Source organism: Zingiber officinale, chromosome 9B (genome assembly GCF_018446385.1).
Source record: "Zingiber officinale cultivar Zhangliang chromosome 9B, Zo_v1.1, whole genome shotgun sequence".
Classification (NCBI taxonomy): Eukaryota; Viridiplantae; Streptophyta; class Magnoliopsida; order Zingiberales; family Zingiberaceae; genus Zingiber; species Zingiber officinale.
This window is the reverse complement of record NC_056003.1, coordinates 23,239,850-23,259,208: the sequence shown is the minus strand read 5'-3', so window position 1 is coordinate 23,259,208 and position 19,359 is coordinate 23,239,850. Positions and strand designations below refer to the sequence as shown.

At 38.1% G+C, this 19,359-nt stretch overlaps 3 protein-coding genes across 4 annotated transcripts; 2 read left to right on the top strand and 1 right to left on the bottom strand.

Moving 5' to 3' along the window:
• Positions 1-2,124: 2,124 nt before the first annotated feature.
• On the top strand, positions 2,125-6,866 carry LOC122023556 (GPI transamidase component PIG-T-like). Its single transcript, XM_042581712.1, has 5 exons — positions 2,125-2,505; positions 4,521-5,711; positions 5,856-6,005; positions 6,145-6,325; positions 6,673-6,866. The coding sequence occupies exons 1-5, from the start codon at positions 2,257-2,259 to the stop codon at positions 6,804-6,806; spliced, it is 1,905 nt and encodes a 634-aa protein (XP_042437646.1). The 5' UTR covers positions 2,125-2,256; the 3' UTR covers positions 6,807-6,866.
• A 1,323-nt stretch (positions 6,867-8,189) lies between these two features.
• LOC122024597 (high mobility group B protein 9-like) lies at positions 8,190-14,071 on the top strand. Of its 2 annotated transcripts, none has more exons than XM_042583253.1 (7): positions 8,190-8,264; positions 8,549-8,777; positions 11,434-11,512; positions 12,417-12,576; positions 12,664-12,771; positions 13,060-13,436; positions 13,534-14,071. In XM_042583253.1, exons 1-7 carry the CDS (start codon positions 8,219-8,221, stop codon positions 13,906-13,908), a joined length of 1,374 nt encoding a protein of 457 aa, XP_042439187.1. In that variant the 5' UTR covers positions 8,190-8,218; the 3' UTR covers positions 13,909-14,071. The 2 variants fall into 2 exon arrangements, with proteins under 2 accessions (XP_042439187.1, XP_042439188.1); XM_042583254.1 differs by lacking the exon at positions 8,190-8,264 and adding an exon at positions 8,276-8,475.
• Positions 14,072-14,865: 794 nt separating this feature from the next.
• On the bottom strand, positions 14,866-18,187 carry LOC122022882 (centrin-1-like). Its single transcript, XM_042580993.1, has 3 exons — positions 17,878-18,187; positions 17,717-17,823; positions 14,866-15,267 (listed from the first exon to the last, which is right to left on the bottom strand). Exons 1-3 carry the CDS (start codon positions 18,185-18,187, stop codon positions 14,866-14,868), a joined length of 819 nt encoding a protein of 272 aa, XP_042436927.1.
• Between the last annotated feature and the right edge of the window lie 1,172 nt (positions 18,188-19,359).

The following is a 19,359-nucleotide window of genomic DNA, read 5'->3' as shown; positions in this document are numbered from 1 at the left end:
ATCTCGGGAAGATAAGATATAATTACTACTCATATTTTATTAATGTTGTACTAATTCTGTTTTGTAGGATAAATATATTTTCTGCTGCCTGGATTAACCCTTTTTTGTAGGGAAGGAGCTATTGAAAAAAGGGAGTCTAGGCGCCCGCACTCCGGGCGCCTAGAGCTGGTCCGGGCGCTCGGAGTTGGTCCAGACACCCAGACCAAAAAACTTATCCAGGAGCTGAGTTGGAGCGAGTCAACTAGCCGAGCACCTCAGCATGGTCCAGGCGTCTGGAGAGGTTCCAGGCGTCTGGAGAGGTTCCAGGCGCTCAGAATGGACCTATATAAGGGTCTTCAACCAGCAGCTTCAAATCATTAACTGCTACAACTTTCACTCATGTGTGGTGCTCCAAAAAAGCTCCTACGACGCTGCAAATCTCTTCCGACAATCGGCGATCAAGATCTTCTTATTTTCTCTGTTGTCGATAACATTGTTTTTAGTTCTTGTACTTAAATTTTGTAATGATTCGAACTATTAGTGGATTGTCCAACAAAAGCACTCAACGAGTGTGACCTTGGAGTTGGAGTCGTTAAAGGCTCCGAATCAAGTAAAAAACTACTTGTGTTAGCGTGTGATTGTCTTTCTTCTTCTAGTTTCTTTCTTTTATTCTTCCGCTGCGTATTTCGCTTTAATTTGCAAGTTTTCAAAAAATGTTATTCACCCCCCTTCTAGCGTATTTATGATCCTACATGGCTGGGTCTGTGGGACCTAACAGCTGGCTAAAGTCCAGTTGGGTCTGCGAACCTGACAATTGACAGGAAGACCTGGTCGGTCAAAGGTAAGTCAAGTGATTCTGCATGGTAAGTAAGGTAAGTCACTAGAGTAGACTGTTCTAGCGAGAACGAGTCTCAATTAGGGACTTTAAGCATAGGTTCACTTTGGGTTTATTTTGGAAACCTTGAGTGAGACCGAGTTAGATCTTGGTCTCGGGAAGATATAATTTAATTAATAAATGCTTATAAATTTGGCTAACTTTGTTTTGCAGGTTAAATATTTTTCTGTTAGTCTAACATGCTTTTGCAGGAACAAAAAAATAAGTTAAGCCTCAGATGAACAATGTCTGAGCCACCTCGGAGGGTCATGGAGGCGCCTCAGAGTGGCGTAGAGGCACCCTGGATTCAGCGAAGGCACCATCGCATGGATGAACTTTAAGGATAAAGTTCTCGCGCAAGAGGTGCCTTGAAGACCACTGGAGGCGCCTCAGAGTGCTTCGAAGGTATCTCGGAGAGCATGGGAGATGCCCTCGAGTGAATGGAAGCCATAGACTATGCTGCTTATCATGACTGAAGTTTTGGGGATCATTTTCGCTATTGGAAGCACCCTCATTGAGCTTTGAGGCGCCCTCAATGCTCAATAAAAGGGTTGTTCGACCAAACATTCAATACAACTTGTTTAGAACTTCTATATGCGATCATTTGAGATTTTGACTTCTCCGATTTCATCCTACCGCTGTGCTGCTGTGCTGCGATGCTACTATGCTCGAATACTGCTGAGAAACTCTCTAACACCGAGCTCGATCCGATATTCTTCACGTGTTGGGTAATGAAATTTTCAATTAAGTTGTTAATTACTGCATAAAAGGAAGTGTAAGATTGTTACATTTATCTGTTATTTCTGTATTCTATTTTATCTTTCAACGGTTCCAGAAGAGGTTTGTAGTGGATTACTCATTGATACGATCTGAGAGATCGTGAGTCTTAAAATAGGAGTCGTCAAAAATTCTAAATCAAGTAACTATTTGAGTTCTTATGTTTACGTTCTATTCTTATTTTTAATTTTTTTCTACGTACTTGTTTTTAAAATCGAAAAAGAAGATTTTTTTTAAAAAAATCACAACATTCACCTCCTTTTTCATGCGATTCTAACATAATTTTAAAAAATGCAATGTACCTGACTAAAAACATAATTTTCTCTTAAATTTATCAATTGTGTATTGAGTGATTGATGCATTTTTACTACAAATTCGTTAGGATCAAATTATTAAAAAAATATAAAAATAATTTTAAAAAATGTTATTAAATATTGTAGGTATTTTCATAACTAACTCCCTTTCATAATATACAAGATTCACATTAGTCCTTTCTAAACAGCCCGTAGTTAGGTTAATGTGCCGGACCGGCATCCATTTGGTTTCCTCCTTCTCCTTCACGCAACACGGAACTTGCACTACTTTCCGGACGCACTTCCATCGACGGCGTTCCAGCCCCGCCGTTGATGGCGGCGCTCTGCCGTCGTTTCACGGGGTTCCACTTTCTCCTCGTCCTCGTTTCCCTTTCGATCTCTTCCCTTGTCTTCGGCGACTGGATCGGTGATGATGAAGGGGAGCAGTTTACCGAAGAACTCTTGTTGAAACCCTTGCCCGATCGGAAAGTCTTAGCTCATTTCCACTTCCAGAGCACGGCCCATCCGTCCCCTGACAGTGGTCACCACCACCATCTCTTCCCGAAGGCCATCGCGCAGTTGGTACTATTTCTCGATCCCTCCGTCCATAATCCAATCTCAGTATTGACTTATCGCATAGTCACTTTTCAATTTGGGTTCAAGCAGATATGGAATCGCGCGTGTTTCTTCAGTCATTAATTTTAGTTCCCGTTTTAGAATAATTATTTGTGTTAATGAAGTGGATTCACTAATTAGATCAGTCCCTGCGATGCAGTAGGGCATTTTATGGTATTTAGCTCTGGATTCTTTTCAAAAACAAATAACAATTGTTTCCTTCCACACATAAGAAATGAACAAAATGACACTTTCAGCTGTAATTCTTTCAGTTCTTGTGAAATGAATAACTGGGGGTATTGTCCCCAATTACAAATCCATGATAAACACAATTTCTCACTCCACTCATATTTTGTTCTATCAATGACAGTCCTTGCTGATATCAACACTGAGCTAATAGAATGAAGTTCTTCCATTTTCTAGCTCACTGCTGCACGGCCTTCAGTTATCACTTATCACTTTCAAATGTCAGTGATTTCTAGAATAAGCAGCTGCAAAAAATTGTTCCAAATGCACCAGATGCTACTCTTCTAAAGCTTAATTTTCAGCTATATGAAGCTCAAGATCTCAAACATAGATGAGTTTTCCTACTTTCTACACATTAGATGACACTGTCAACATGTAGATTAGCTTTGTTCATGTATCTTGTTGTCTATTCTTTAATGGTCACCAAAAGGAACAATGTTAATCCATCATGCCTCAAGCTATGCAAGAACTTCAAAGGAGATATCAATGCTTCTATTTTTGTATAAAACAATTGTCAGAGGTTTGATACATTTAACCATAAAAAATACCACTTATTGTGACAAATTTAGTTAAACATGTTTTGATGGAAATTTATCCAAGTCTCATCCCATTTTGACATCCACTTTAACCAGACATATCGTTTCTCCCCTGTTAGTTTTGGAAAATGACATGCTTAAAATTCTGTATGGTATTGATTTACAGAGTCAGTCCCTAGGTTTTTTTCCAGAAATTAAAAATGAATAGGTCTTGTGGCAGTTGGATTTAGACTTCCACTTCCTCAACCTCAACTTCCCAAAATGGAGCACTTCCCCTAATAGCATATATGCATGAAGTTGGCAATGAATATTAGTACATGAATTCATCCACTAAAATTAGCAAAAAGAAAATGATAAAGCTATTTGCATTTGGAAGGCATACTTGAATGGTGCAAATTCTAAAAGAAAATTCTTCAAGCTGCATCAACTGAATAAGCTTTTGTACCACAAAAGAAACGCTTGGATTGCAAGTCACTAGATTTTCTTGGCTCAATTGCATAGGCAAACATTTTGGCTTACCTTTTTACTGCTTTTCTTTTGCTAATAATATTTATATTCTCATGGAAGCTATTGGGTATGCTGTGAATTCTTTGATTTGTTTCTTATGATTCAGCTATCTTTTTTGATATACTCATTCTAGATAAAAGTAAAACAAATCCTACTATAGTGTGTTAAGATGTTCACTCACTATTGAATGCTTTCCTTTAAATTTAATGTTATTTTGCTACTTGATTATGATTACATAAATTCGATTGCACAGGCTAGCTGACCTACTTCATTACTGCTGGAAGCTGATGAACATTAACCACATGTTACAGATATTTCTTATACTGAAATTTGGCTTATTATTGTATCAAAAGTTTTCAATGGGTCTTTGTTCTCAAGGACCATTGCTTTTGACGTCGAAACTCTCTTGGCCTTTATATCCATAGGCTATAGCTGGTGTCTTAGACGTTACATCATGACATAATTTTTTTTGGTCAACCACTAGAAGAACATATCAATTCTCATCTAAAGTTGCTATGCACTTTGTCCTGTTGCAACTTCATTTTGAATATTGATATGAAAGATTTGTGATCTTAAATAATTGATTATTGTCATAATGTAAGAGGCAAAGAGAAATAGTGAGAGTTGAAATCTTGTATTCTGAAGGGTCCTTTTTCTCCATAATTGCATCTTGAAATGTGATACTTGAACCAGGTACAAAAGTTCCAAATAAGGGACCTGGAGTTATCCTTCACACAAGGACGATGGAACTATGAGAACTGGGGTGGATCTGATCCAATATCTAGTACCAATGCAAAGCCCCCTGGTGTCGAGCTTTGGGCAACCTTTAATGTTCCTGTTGTAGAGATTGACACCACTTGGAAGAATCTCACGCATGCCCTGTCAGGTCTATTTTGCAGTTCAATCAATTTCCTTGAGTCCTCCACCTCATACACCACTCCAAGTTTTGTATTTGGATTAAATGTCAGCAACATAAGGTATGGTGCGCTACCCCGTGAAGCAGTTTGCACTGAGAATCTCACTCCCTGGTTAAAGCTTCTCCCATGTCGAGACAAAGCTGGACTAGCCACGTTGCTGGACAGGCCTTCTATATATAAAGGATATTATCACTCACAAAAGTTGAGGTTAACTTCAACTAAATTATCTGGTATAATTCTTGAACAAACACTTACGATTGTGCTCCAACCTAACATTCAAAGGAATTCTGCACATTCTTTGTTGGATGGAGCCATCCAGCCAAGTTGGTCTATTAGTTCAATGTTCAAAAGGAACCTTACTGGATCATGTGTTCTTGCTAGGACCAGCAGAATATTGGTTGAATTAGAGAAAAATATAGTTTCCAAACTTGAGGAGTTGGGACATGGAGGTTCATGGAGTAACTCTTTACTCGATCTGTCTCCAAATCCATTTAGGGTGATCAAGGAGGTGAACCCCTTTCCAGAAGAAAGTAACTCAATTCTTTTTGAGTACGTTAACTCCAAGGAGTATGAGCCTTTGGATGTGGGTATAAAGTGGAAGTTGCCTTTTGTTTGGTCTTCTCCACATGCACCTTTCCATGCAAGCAGGTTTCTAATGGGAAGTGGTACCGAGAGAGGCTCTATAGCCATATCCTTGCAATCAACCAAATCAGATGAATACTTTAGGAGCAAATCAAATGAGTGCAGAATGCAGGCTGTTGTATTTCAGGTTGTTCCCTGGTATGTAAAGGTCTATTACCATACACTCCAGATTTTCATTGATCAAAAACTTCAAAATCTCTCGGACGTGATTGAGAAGATACGAGTCACTCCATCAGAAGACAAGAAGTTGCCTGGAACGCTGGAACTTGTACTTGGATATCCTTGCACCGTGCAATCTGTTGCCCTGACATTGGATTTTGACAAGGTGTGTATCAGATTCTATAAGCCCTTTTGTGGAGCAAAGTTATAAAACCAAAAGTTATGTTTATATAAGATAACCTTGCCTGTCTTTTCAGTGTTAATTAATACTTATTATGGATTATCTATCTTGACCATTAATCGTTTACAGGGCTTCTTACACATTCATGAATATCCTCCGGATGCTAATCAGGGCTTTGATATACCATCTGCTTTAGTTACTTTTCCCAACTTGCATTCAAGCAGAATATATATTGGAGATGATTCTTCTGTACATTCTCCTTTACTATTAAAGTTTCAGGTATCCAACTTACACTTGCAGCTACAATTTATATAACATAGTGCGCTGCTAAATTCACATTGGAACCAGGAATTATGATACCTAAGTTGGATGCAGTTCATTGCTTGTTAAATTTGCTTGCCTTTGCATTTATATACAGGAAAAGAATGTTGTTCTATCTTACACAGAAGTGTTGCTCGTGCCTTTTACAACACCGGATTTTAGCATGCCATACAACGTCATTACCTTCACCTGCACTGTATTAGCATTGTATTTTGGATCATTGCTTAATGTGTTGCGGCGAAGAATAGGAGAGGAAGAAAGGCTAATGAGGAGCAAAGGTTAGTTCTACATTTCATCAGTACTCAAATTCTTTTAATCTACTTGTCAGATAATCTTCTTATAATTTTGTAGCTCTTTGTAGAGAAATGCAGCACGTATTTTCTGCAAGAAACAACTATTCTCATAACAGTATTATTTTACTTATATTCTTACTAAAATCCAATATTCATTGACTGGTTTTAAGCTTAACAAAAAAATCTCATCTTTTCTTAGTTCTGTTCCCTTTTTGAATGTTATTCTTGGAAACCCATTCCTTATTTCCTATTGTTCTTTCATAGAATTGGCGGGGTGTTCTTGCTATTTCCACTGAAATTATATGAAAACTTAGCATTAACTTGATGTGCAGATGCTACTAAGCGCGGGCTGATTCCCTTGATAGTTTCTAAGATAACTTCCAAGCTAAGAGGAATGCCACGGTCAAAGCCTTTACTTATATTCGCGGTTGTATTATCTGTTCTTTTTCACTACATTGTCAACTGATGGATTATGTCTTAGGATTAATAGTAATTTGACAAAGCCCTCACTTTTCTTCGGATCAAAGTTTTTGCTCATTCTAGTGGTTGCTTTGGCTCTTCTTCGACCTTACATTGTTAAACTGATAGATAGTAATTTTGGCCAAATAACTTTTGCAAGATGAGCTCATTACTCCGCGATCATGATGTGATTCTGTCTGGTGTGAAAGTATTGACAATGAAAATTTTCTGGCTCACTAGTTTTTCTGTTAATATTGCCAATTGTTTTTTTTCCATTTATTTCCAGTCTCATATTTGATTGAATAAGGACCCCAATAGAAAATTTTAAAGGTTGCACTATAATTAAGTAGTGCTAAGTTTTTATGAAACAGATCTGATTAATTGAGCAAACTAATCTCAATGACTCGATATTTCATACATTTTAACATTCATCATCTATAGTATAAGTAGAAGATGCGAAAGTATTGATTTGGTGTTGGACGGTCTTACAGGGACGATCAAGATTGTGGGGGTTCACTATCGATGATTTACTGTAACGCTTCTGTGACTTAATTTGAAGATCGATAGAAAATTTTTTGGATTATAAAAACAGGACACCTAGGTTATAAAAAAAAATACATTATAAGTTAGAATTGTTATATCATCGTTTTTCTAAAAAATAAATAAATAAATTTAAATAGATAAATGAATTTAAAAGATGATGTTGTTAAACTTTTATTGGTTGTATCTTAAAATATAAATAGATAAATTATGAGTAATATTTTATCTGGCATAATAATTCTTTATATGTAAGAAGTCAGACACCCAATAAATTATTTTGCACTTGTTAAAAATTGATTTCAAAATTTATTTTAAGTTATTTGGTTAATAACCTTCCATCTATTTATTAGATTCACAAAATGACCATTTAGATATATTTTAATAACCTTTTAACTCGCCCTCACATGGACAAAGTTAGTACATAACTTAAAATGGTATATGGCTATTTTTTCAGTCAAATTTTAAATCTAAATAAATATAAATACAGTAGCCTATTTATATTTTTAAACCGATCAAATAATTTTGAAAAGATCTTAAAGCGCTTTTGGCTAAATTTAGTAGTTTAAAAAAAATATATATATATGGCCAATTTTAACTAAAATCATTATATTATATTTACATTTTACGTTTATAAAAAAATAATAATTTAATCCTAAATTTACATAATTTGTATCATTTCCATCTCTATTTGTTTTAATTTTTACATTTGGGGATAATTTTTATTTATATATATTTTTTAAAAAGATTATTATTATTATTATTATTATTATTATTATTATTATTAGGTTGAAATTTAATGGGTCATGAAAAAAGTTAAATCTATTTTGTTGGTGTTTCTTCCTCCGGTCATTAACCGCATCCACTCGCTCATCGTGGCGTATGTTCCATTCCCATCCATTGGCGCTGGTTATGGTAATGGTAACTGGTAATAATCCTTCAATCTCTCCCAGTAATATTCCATTCCTCTCCCTCCTTTCTATGATTTCGATCTCGATCGCCGACTGAATCATTCGATTTGTAGACAGATTACTGGCTGCTGCGAGCGTCACATCGCCATTAGATTAGATAAAGAAAAAAAACAAAAATTAAGGAGAAGTTTGAAATTGTTAGGTTACTTACTTCCCGGATTTGAATTGGTAAAAAGTGGGGCATTTGCAGTGGCGGATTTTGATTTCATGTCGATTGACGAGTGCTGTGCCGGTGTCCCAGGTATCGAGGGGCGAATCATGGAGATGAGTGATGCTGCTTCTGCTGCCGAAAGGGAAAGGGGTATTGAGAAGAGGAAGGAGGTAGCGCTGTGTGATTCCGACGCCCAGCACGCCGCCAGCCATCGCGCTTACCCTAAGCCATTGGCCAAGTACGAGAATGTGGTTGCTGATCCGGAGTTATTCAAGGAGACTTTGATGAAGCTGCATGCTGAAATGGGCACAAAGTTTATGTGAGCGCCTTTTACCCCTTAGCTTGTCTCCGCGGAATAGTTCCTTTCGCATTTTTGTTTGCTCTGGGCATGCAGATTTAGGAATCATCTCTGTATTTTATTTTTTATACATGGATATTTTTATATTACCAACTCCATTATTGTTGTGCCCTTGGGTTTGCTGATTTTGATTTCCCATTTGTTTTGTTCCATTAGGTTATTTATTCTAGGAGATGTGAACCTGCCTCTTGCTAGGGATGTTGGACTGGTTTTGTCTGAGTAAAATATAAATTTCATATGATTTCTTGGTTGCTTAAGTTTTGTGAGTGTGGGGACCTGATGGTTCCTCTACAAGTCTAACTTGTGGACAAATTTTGACTCGTGATCGATCCTCAATGACATCAGGGTCTTTTCTTGGAAAAGAATCATTCTGGATGCTGGTTTAGTGAACTAACTAGTCCTTATGTTTGCTTTGTTGCTTGATTTTGTCCTGAACATATATTCTAAAACATTTCCATATAGATGCTTCCTATGACTATTTATACATTAGTTATGGACTTCTAATGCCATCCATGTTGTTGGACCTAAACATTTAAAATATAGCATATGGTAGTTTTTTATTTCCGCTACTCAATTTTACAATAACTTCTCCAGCAAGTACACAAGTGGGGCATCTAGCTGTCCTTGTCAAAATAAAATACAACCTGCAGGGCTGGTGCTATTTATTGGTTTACAATCAATTTTTTTAATCTGTTTGGTTTAGTTTTATAGGTTCGCTATGGAATCAAATTGAAATTGAACTAAAATCATTTTTTTCATTATTTTCAAACTTAAACCGAATTAATAATCAAATTCAAGTTTTGAACACTAATGCATACCAGTTTGTTTTCACAGTCACAATATTGCCGCTTAGTTTATACTTTATAGCGGCAATACCTTCATTGTATGCAACTCTTTCATCTTGACTATGGAATTTATCGCATCAAGACTAGCTGGAATTTCACATAAGCATGAGCTCTACAGATATGCCCTTAAACTACACATTAAAGGCATATGTGATAATTGCAGTTGTTGCAGATAAAATGTTATGAAATATAAATTAGTGATAGTGAAATGCCACCATACTGTGTGCTTTATATACAGTTCTGCTATAATTTTATACTGTTGGAAACAAAAATAAAATTATTCTAGGGTTTCTATCAAAATATGTGATATATTTACAGTTAGTTAATAGAATATATTTTGAAACACCTTGTGACATCTTACTTTATTGCACTGCAGTCTCTAATGAGTTAAAAAATAAATAAATAAAATCTGGAAATTTCCAATATACATATAAAAATTATTTGAATTAGAACTATGGGTTAAAATAAATCTCCAATAAGAATTGTATAATTTTGAGGTCAACTCAAATAAATTATAGTCCAAAAATTCCCTTCTATTAAACTTATTTACCTTAAATATACATCTATGGAAATTATAAAGACAATTGAACTAATATTTTAGAGCAACAAGTTACAAAAACATAATCAGCATCTTGAATAATGGTTATTTTCTTAATCCCAGAATGAAGTGTCATGCATCAAATAGTAGCATTGGTATTTGAATTGATTTCTTCACAATCACAATTGTATTTGGATTAACTACTGGGAGGCTGACTTGGATTGGCTCTTTTAAAACTTCAATATGTATATGTACAAGATAAGGATACCATTTCACTTTCTCTGACTCTGGTGCCACTTTCTTTACTACTGCTGGTGCTTTGATTGGTGCATTTCTTCTTCCCTTGTGATCACTTCTTGGTGTTGCATCTCCTTGTAACCAACAGTTGGAACCAAATGAAAGGTTATAGGAGAGTTTTCTTACCTTGGCTGATACCATTGGTGGTACTTCTCTTCCCCTCCCCTCTTTCCTTGGTGTTTCATCTCCACAACATTACTGGTTGATTTTGGATGGTATCAGTCAAGACATTCTCTATATTAGACGGTACCATTGAAACTGTGCTAGCAAGAGTGGCACATAGACATATACACATGCTAACATAATATTAGTATTGCTTGGTGAGCCAAAAAGAATGTTTCAGCCATAATGATGGACACGTCAAGCCACAACTAAAACAAATAAGTATATATGAAATTACCATATGCTGGAAGAGAGAAACAAGTTGCAACTTGCTAAATGCAACCGCATGTGAATTATTAAGTATAAGAATATTTGGATACTCTCCACAATTTATGGTATGAGGTTACCATCCAATATGAAGTCAGGGAACCTTGCCCTTGAAGCCAATTTATTATTATTATTTTTCCTTTTCATGGTCATCTGTAATTATTTAATTGCAACCAAAGGGAATTGGAATAAGGAAAAGCAGACGGTGGGAGGAGATAATTAATAGGAAAGAGTAGAAGGAAACATTTTTGCTTAACCTGCCACTCTACTGGACCAAATGTAGATCCTATTAATTCTTTCACATTAAGAAACACAGGAAAAGAGATATTTTTCCTTTCTTGCTTATGTGAACCTTCTGGTAATCTTGTGTAGTAATGCTATTTGGCTAATTTCTTGACATATCGACTTGCCTTTATGATTACTCATTACAGAAAAAGTTACTATGATTAGGTGTAAAACATTACCATTTTTCTAACATTTTGATTAATGACTCTTTGTTTATTACAAGGGTTCCAATTATAGGAGGAAAGGGCCTTGATCTGCATCGTCTATTTGTTGAAGTAACTTCTCGAGGTGGTATTGAAAAAGTAAGGATGACATTACTTAGTCAAGAGATTATATTGACTTCAATATAAGCCTAGTTTCTGGTTACCTCAAATTGGAGCATTAATTTCTCAATATGTTATTTTTGTCCTTTGTAACATAAATATATCCATGAGGCTCTTGTCATTGTTGAGCAAATAATAAATAATTAAATAAGCAGACTTAACAACAATTTATAATGGAAAAGAGGCTAAAAGAAGTAATAAGTGACCCTCGTATTATTTGTACTGTCACATATTCTAAAATGATTAAACTCTTCTTACCTGACTTTATTTTTAGTGTCAGGAACCTTATAATGCATATAAAGCACAACTCATTTTTGAAATATTCCCTTGGCCTAAAACACACTTTGATGTTGTAGTGGCTTTTGATTGTGCTGAGGTTGTGTTTTATGCTGCAGTATTTTTCTCTGAAATCCAAATTTTACTATACATTTGCTGCTTAACCAATAGATGGTAACCAATGATATTGTTATAGTAATAACTCCTGCCTCATTTGCTACTCTACAATTTGAAGCCTCAGATCATTTTTTTACTAATTATACTGTCTGGTTCTGTGCTATGCTGGCTGGAAATAAAATTCTTTGGCCAAATCATACGTTTAACTTCTGCATTGTAGAAAATTTAACAAAAGAAGACTGATTCTGCTCCAAATGGGAGAGGTAGCAAAATATCTTATTAAAAGCTGTGCTCTTCCTTCAATCTGGTTTATGCTATTCTAAGCATTTTTGGCCACACCAATAAAACTTCTAACAGGTTGAGTATCATCTAGATGGCAGTGCTTGCCCACTCATTTAAACACATCATTTTGGGGTCACACACATCTATATTATGCATATAAGCATTCACTTTGATGATGTCATGTTTGAACTCAATAGTCTAATTGCAGGTAGTTTCAGAAAAGAGGTGGAGAGAAGTAACTGCAGCTTTTAGTTTTCCATCAACAGCAACAAATGCATCTTTTATTCTCCGCAAGTACTATTTGTCCTTGTTGCATCATTATGAGCAGATATATCTATTTGGTGCAGAAAGATGGAACCCTCTCAATGGTTTGTGCTTGTGTAATTGTTAACTACTCAAGTTTTTTTTTTCTACCCTTTTTGTCTTTGCTTTATCATATGCACCTTATGTTACAGCTCCTTCAAATACTCCTGCATCTTCAGTTGCTTCTCGAAGATCATTGGAACCTTTGAAAATATATTCTGAAGCTCAGGCTGCTTCCGGCAAACGGAGAAGAAATAGTGGTGAGTTTGTTGGAAGCCATTATTTTGTAATAATAGTTAAGGTAATAATCTGGTATGAGAATGTGTTTTATTGTCTTCCCTGAAGCTGTTTGTTAACTACTTTGGTTGTGAAGCTCAAGGTTAAAGAAGGATCAAAATGATAAGTCGATAAAGGGCAATTATATAAGTTAGTTTGGCACCTTTCTTCCTAGTTTCCAAAAATAGAAAGCAAAAAAGGGTTCAGTAGCATGATAATTGGGCAAGCACCATGTTAACAACTCTTTGATAGAGTATCTTTTTCAACTGTAGGCCTTTCCTCGCCAACTTATACCCCAGTCATTGGAGTGATCGACGGAAAATTTGAGCATGGATATTTTGTGACTGTTACTGTTGGCTCAGAGAAGCTTAAAGGTGTCCTTTATCATATTCCGGAACAAACTGCAGAGCAGGATCCATTGGCTTCTATCAGTGCTGATGATGGCAATTTAAGGAGCCCACACCAGCACGAGCATCAGCCGAAGCTCAGCTTGCTAGATCCAAATCCTTTAAAGCAAGATAACAGTGGGTACAATGCCTTCTTTGCCGAGCAGCATGCTAGGCTTTTGCCACTTCATCCAGGGCAAGACACTGAAATCAGTAGAATCATCAGTGTTCAGTGGAATGAGCTTACTGAAACTGAGAGAGCTGTAAGATTTGGAAATATCCTTTTAAATCTACAGAAGATGCTGCTCATTGCCGCCTCATATGAAAAATTATGCACTTGCCGCCTTGTTGCGATTGCAGGTTTTCCAGGAGAGAGGCATGAAGGACAAGGAGAGGCATGGAAGTGAGATGACATTGTGTGAAAGTTCGAAACCAGGTCCGCTTGTTTGGGACCCATTGCCGATGCAGCAGCTTCCTGTCAAACCAGTGGAGGAAGCTGATGTAAAATTACAGAAGGCTGGTGGCGACATGAAAGCATCTGATGAGGATCACTGCAGTTCTGAAGATATAGATTCTGGTGGGGGAAGTTCACAAGTCCACCCAGAAATTGAGAGCTCGGCGGATGTCACAACCATCCTAGGATCTATGTGCTCGGTCGAGCCTTCAAAGGAAGGAAACAAGTTCGAGTTGCTTACTAGAGAGGATGAAAAATTGAGTGGTGCAGGGTCATCATAGTTTGGGTGAATATAGAAAAAGAAACCACAGATCTTAACTCAAAACATGTTCTGTAACGTTTGAGTAATTTCATCTGCTACATGTTTATTCATCTTGTGTTTATGTTGGTCTCCAAGCCAATTTCTTCCACAACTCCAGAAACTATCTTGAAATTAAAATATATACATAGAGATGCAAACTGTGCACAACTTTCAATGTGATACACTTTTTCTTTTGGTAATATTTTCAAATCTCTTTCAGTTTTTATCATTTTTTTTCAAACTTCTTGAGGGATAACAGACAAAGTTGAATGTGGAAAAATTATTCAGTTTGTTTACGGTCAATGGTCGATGTTTCAAACTCGTTTTTATCATTTTTTTATCCTTGTGTTTAATTGACAAAAAGAGGGGAAAAAAAATTAATTACAGATGTTCCTTCTCTTGTTTTTCTTGTTTTATTTTTATTTTTTTTTAAAAAATAATCAACTTCACTTTTAGATGAAAATTTACTTATATTCATTCAATAAAATTATAATATCCAATTTACTAATTAATTAATCAAATAACTTTTAAAATGTAATATTTTTAAATAATTAAACAAACATTTAAAATAAATCAAACTCAAACCCGTTAAAAAAAAAACTAATCTTGAACGACCATTTTAATGGTTGATTTATTTTATTTGACTCATTTACGGTCATAAAATCTATCCCTTCTAACTCGCACAACTAATCTGATTATCTCTATTTAATATGTAAAAAAAATGACAATTATATTATATTTTAGCAAAGAAGATGAACAATTCCCATCTGTTCTTGCCTCATCAAGAAGCGTATGGCAGCTTTCAAGAACTCTGCCTGCGATCGATTGCATTAGAAAACATGCAGATCAGTCCCTCGTTAAGTCGTTACGTATAAAAAGGCGATCACTACATGGATCGATTCCAACGGACGGATCGATCATATTCTCAAATATATGATCAACAAAAACCGATCTCCATGAACCTTAGGAACTCCCCAAAATCCATCACCCCGTCGCGGTTCCGGTCATGCACTCGGATCATCCTTTCACAGGCGTCCAAATCCAACCTCTGATCTCGGACTCCGAGCTCCGAGAGAACCCTCCGCAGCTCGCCGGCGTCGATGAAGCCGTCGTCGTTCTTGTCGAAGACGAAGAAGGCCTGCCTCAGCTCCTCCAAGCTCGGCTCCTCCTCCGCGAACAAGTTCGGGAGGAGCTCGTATAGATCCTCCTCTTCATCTTCTTCGCTCGGACCCAAGCCCATTCTTGATAGAATTAGCTCCAAGTCCCCTCTTCGGAGACCCTCAACAGAGGCAGCATTTTGCACAGGCGGCTCTTGTAGCTGCTGCTGCTGCTGCTGTTTCTGATCTTCATCATCATCATCATGATGCAAAACGGACATGCAAGTGCAGAATCCGACGAAGTCCTGGAGGAAGGACATGGACTTGAGAGACAAGTCCTTGACTAGGATCGAGACCAAGATGAGCACTTGGTGAATTGTGAATATCGTCTCAGGGAAGTGAATCTTCTCCATTACTACTTTGTTGTCGAACTGCAGCAAAGGAAGCAACCGAAAGGCTGATCGCTGATCTCTTTCTTTCTTTCTTTCTTTCTTTTCGGTTTTGAGGATCTGGGGTTTAGTTTTATAGTCATCAAGGAGTTAAGAGAAAGGATGGGTTTGGCCTTTGATGGAGCAAGGGGAAGGAAAGTTCCAGTGAAGTGCAGATATTGAACAGGCCAGGCCTGCTGGGGGAATTTTATAATATTTTCTGAGTGGAATATGCCTCCAAATAAAACTAAGTTATCATATAAACAATGTGAGCCCACTGAGGGGCTTTTTTTTTAAAAAAAAAAAATTATTCATGTATTCAATTTTCATTATCCGATTAAATTTAGAGGCAGTAATTTCTATCCTTAATAATTCGAACGCGAGAGACGAACTTCTTAGGCTTGAAGGAGCGGTCACCTCTGTAGTTGCGGAAAGCATAGGTTTAGCAATTGAAGTGTTTTCATTGAATTTGCCTTTCATCCATCTACATGTTTCCTTTGGAAAGAAAGGGGGTGGAAATTGGTGTGAAGCTGGGGCATGCTTTCATAGTGATGCTGACCCTACAATTTGTGTCCATCTGGGGGACTCGATATGTTGCCATTTATTTCGATTCTAGCGGCGGCTTATAATCAATAGGCCCTCTTGACTTGTTTAGTTGAATTTTAAGAGGGTGATGAAATTACTAGTCTTCGCTTCCAGTCTCTGCAACTATACATTAACTTTTATTTATTTATTTATTTTTAATTTTAAGATTAAATTAATTAGATTTTATTTTTAGAATTTAAGACGACAGATTCGATATATATCTAGGATATTTAATAAATTTTTTTTTTATGTATTGTTATGAGTGCTGGCAAATTCAAATAATAGAGTTATCTGGTACGTTAACAATCCTCTGTTTAAGTGGGAGGATAAAGATAAATAAAAATAAAAATTGAAGAAAGTTTTTCAGGTGGAAAAATTTTCCACCTTTATTTTATAAAGAGGAATAAATTATTCATTCTTTTCGTTGTTCATCTGTATCGAGGACGGAACTATTTTTTTTTCACAGAATATTTTATTAAATATTTTTTATTTGTCTAAATTTGACGGACACGAATTTTCCTTTTTCCCTAATTTTTTTTTCTGACACCCAACCAACAGCGACCAGCAGCGAGAGGCAGCCTCGCACGCATAGACCGGGTTAGAAATTTCATATCAGAGGACGAAACATGAGCACGGTCATCCGACGGCCCTCCGTGGCGCCACGGCTGGCCCTCTGCGATGACTCTGACACAGCCACGAGTCCGACTGCATTTGTTTTTTCCTTCTATTTTGCTTGATCAAATTAAACCATTTTCTGACTATACGTAATTCAGACGTGAAATAAATACTTGACTCTGACTTAAGTCTAAGTCTATATCGGCCATCTACGTAATTAAACAATGACTAAGAAAGAGTCAGACCACTTCTTAGCACAACTTAATAATAAAAAAATAATTAATATCGATAAATTAATTTAATAATTTTATAAATAATAAAAATTTAAAATTTAGTAAAATATAGAAAAAAAAAATGAGACAATGATGCAAAATGAATTTAGACATTTTCTAAAATATCTTTTGACGGACTCACTCAATTTGTGATCAATATAATTTTCTCTAATATCTAAATATGTCACAGCTAAACACATCCAATTATCTTCCAAAAACATGAAAGGAAAAAAAAAACTGAATAAATGCATTAGACTAATCGAAACAAAGGTAACTATATTATCTTTAAAGATCTGCACCACACATATCTAGACCCAAAGTTTTGAGTCATTTCGAGTTGAGTCGAAGTTGAGCCAAAACGAGTCATTTTGAGACGAGTTGGAACTAAGTTGAAGCTGAATCATTAGTGAAGTCATTCTGAGCCATGGAGTCACTTTTGATCGAGCCAGTTGCTAAGTCACTCTTAATCATGCATCGCTCAATGTATAGGCCACTAAGGCTTATAACTAGGGTCCTATCATATTAGGGCCTACAAATTTTACATTTATATATCTATATAAATCAAATATTAATATTAATTTTAAAACATATGAGTTTGAATATTAAATATTTAAAATTATGGTTAAAATAAATTTTAATTGAGATTTATTTTTAGTAATAATTTTAAATTTTTATTAGTTAAACTATATGATTCTGTCGGGAATCTGGAAAGACGAAACTATCAGAATGACGTGTCTTGAATGTTGGCCGCACCTCCATGACCCAAATGGTGAGCTGTCTTTCGTGTTAACCAAGTCGTCAACAGCCCTCTGGTCAGCAGTACCTGTTGCCAGCGACCGGGTTGCCTTGGTCCCTGATATCCCCATGCTCGAGGCGGGTCCCACGAATATATAAGCAGCTGAATGAATAGTGGACTAATAAAGTAAAGTAAAGGATGAATACGGTAACATACCCTGGCCCCGAGGGGGCGCCCTCGGATAGATCGGTGAGATAGTCGGGATGTTGATCAAGTCATCGTGACCGTGCAAGGTAGATGAGTGTGAGTCAGTTGAGGAGCCGGATCTAGGGGTGACAACATGGAATCCGGTGCAACATGGATCCAAAATGTGGCATGTAGGCCGAAGGGTGACAGCGGCTCGCAGGCCGACACACGGCACGCAAGCCGGATAATACCAGTAACTCACAATCATAATAGCGGTGCGAAGAGTGAAATACAATGGCTCAATAACCGGAACCACATCAGCTCGCAGGCCGAAGATCATCTCGACTCAAAGGTCGGAGTAGACAAACCTAAGTATTCAAATGGCGGCTGCTCGGAGGGTGGCAGCGACCGCTAGAGGTGGCTGCAGTTGTTGCTGGAGGCGACACCCGCTGGAGGCGGTGTCAGCAGCTAATGGAGGCGTCGGCGGAACTGGCGGGAGGCATCGGCAGCGGCAGCGGCATCCGCAGCCACTGGAGGCGGGGGTGGCGGCGTGAGGGGGCGGCATGCTCCTGCAACGGCGCTAGGAAGGGAGAGGATGACGCGACAGCTGGGCAAAAAGGGCGTACCAGCGCCGATCGATCTCAGCTCGAAGGCCAGAGTAGACAAACCTGAGTACTCAAACGACGGTTGGCCGGAGGGTGGTGGCGACCGCTAGAGGTGGTTGCAGTTGTTGCTAGAGGCGACACCCGCTGGAGGCGGTGTCGGCAGCTACTGGAGGCATCTGCGGCACCGACAGGAGGCACCGGCTACGGCATCCGCAGCCGGTGGAGGCAGCGATGGCGGCGTGAGGAGGCTGCATGCTCCTGCAGCGGCGCTGGGAAGGGAGAGGATGACGCGGCAACTGGGCAAAAAGGGCGTACCAGCATCGGTTGGTGTCAGCAGTCGTCGATGAACGACGAAGACAGCGAAGTGGCTCACCGGGAGTGGCGTCGGCGGCTGGAGGCTCCAGTGTTGGCGGCTGGGCGGCGCTGGCACTGGCGGGTCAGTGGTGAGGGTGTTAAGGCTCGCCTGCTGTGGTGGCGGCGCCCAAAACCAGCCCCTTCTCCCCCTGTGCATGAGGAGTCGAAGAAGGCCGCTGGGGAAAGGAATAGAGGAGAAAATAGAGAAGGGTCGCGGCTCGCCAGTGACAAGGGAGGCGACGTAGGCGGCAGCATCGTCTATTGCGAGTCGTGATGGCTGGGAACCACGAAGGCTGGTGGTGGGAGCCTCCGACGGGGGGACGTCGAACGGGGTGGTGGCGTGCTCCCTGTGGCTGTGGCGGCAGCCTCCTCCCACAAACGAACCAACCCCCCTTTTTTCCCTCGAGCCCATGAACAGTGCTACCTTTTTAAAAACAAAATCCTACTCATGCCAAAAGACTGAAATGTTCTCTTCTTTTCCTTAATTACTCCTATGCCCTCAGCTACATCCGGATCACAAGCATCCCCTTCAAGTCTAGTCGAAGGAGGCGCA

Bases quoted from the DNA above. Each gene is read 5' to 3' on its own strand.
- LOC122023556 (XM_042581712.1), top strand. From the start codon at position 2,257: ATGGCGGCGCTCTGCCGTCGTTTCACGGGGTTCCACTTTCTCCTCGTC. The intron at 5,712-5,855 runs GTGTGTATCAGA...AATCGTTTACAG, and splicing joins TGACATTGGATTTTGACAAG to GGCTTCTTACACATTCATGA. The intron at 6,006-6,144 runs GTATCCAACTTA...ATTTATATACAG, and splicing joins CTTTACTATTAAAGTTTCAG to GAAAAGAATGTTGTTCTATC.
- LOC122024597 (XM_042583253.1), top strand. From the start codon at position 8,219: ATGTTCCATTCCCATCCATTGGCGCTGGTTATGGTAATGGTAACTG. The intron at 8,778-11,433 runs GTGAGCGCCTTT...GTTTATTACAAG, and splicing joins GAAATGGGCACAAAGTTTAT to GGTTCCAATTATAGGAGGAA. The intron at 11,513-12,416 runs GTAAGGATGACA...GTCTAATTGCAG, and splicing joins CTCGAGGTGGTATTGAAAAA to GTAGTTTCAGAAAAGAGGTG.
- LOC122022882 (XM_042580993.1), bottom strand. From the start codon at position 18,187: ATGATCTTCGGCCTGCGAGCTGATGTGGTTCCGGTTATTGAGCCATTG. The intron at 17,824-17,877 runs GTATGTTACCGT...CTATTCATTCAG, and splicing joins GGCGCCCCCTCGGGGCCAGG to CTGCTTATATATTCGTGGGA. The intron at 15,268-17,716 runs GTTAACACGAAA...GATGAAGATCAG, and splicing joins AGAGGGCTGTTGACGACTTG to AAACAGCAGCAGCAGCAGCA.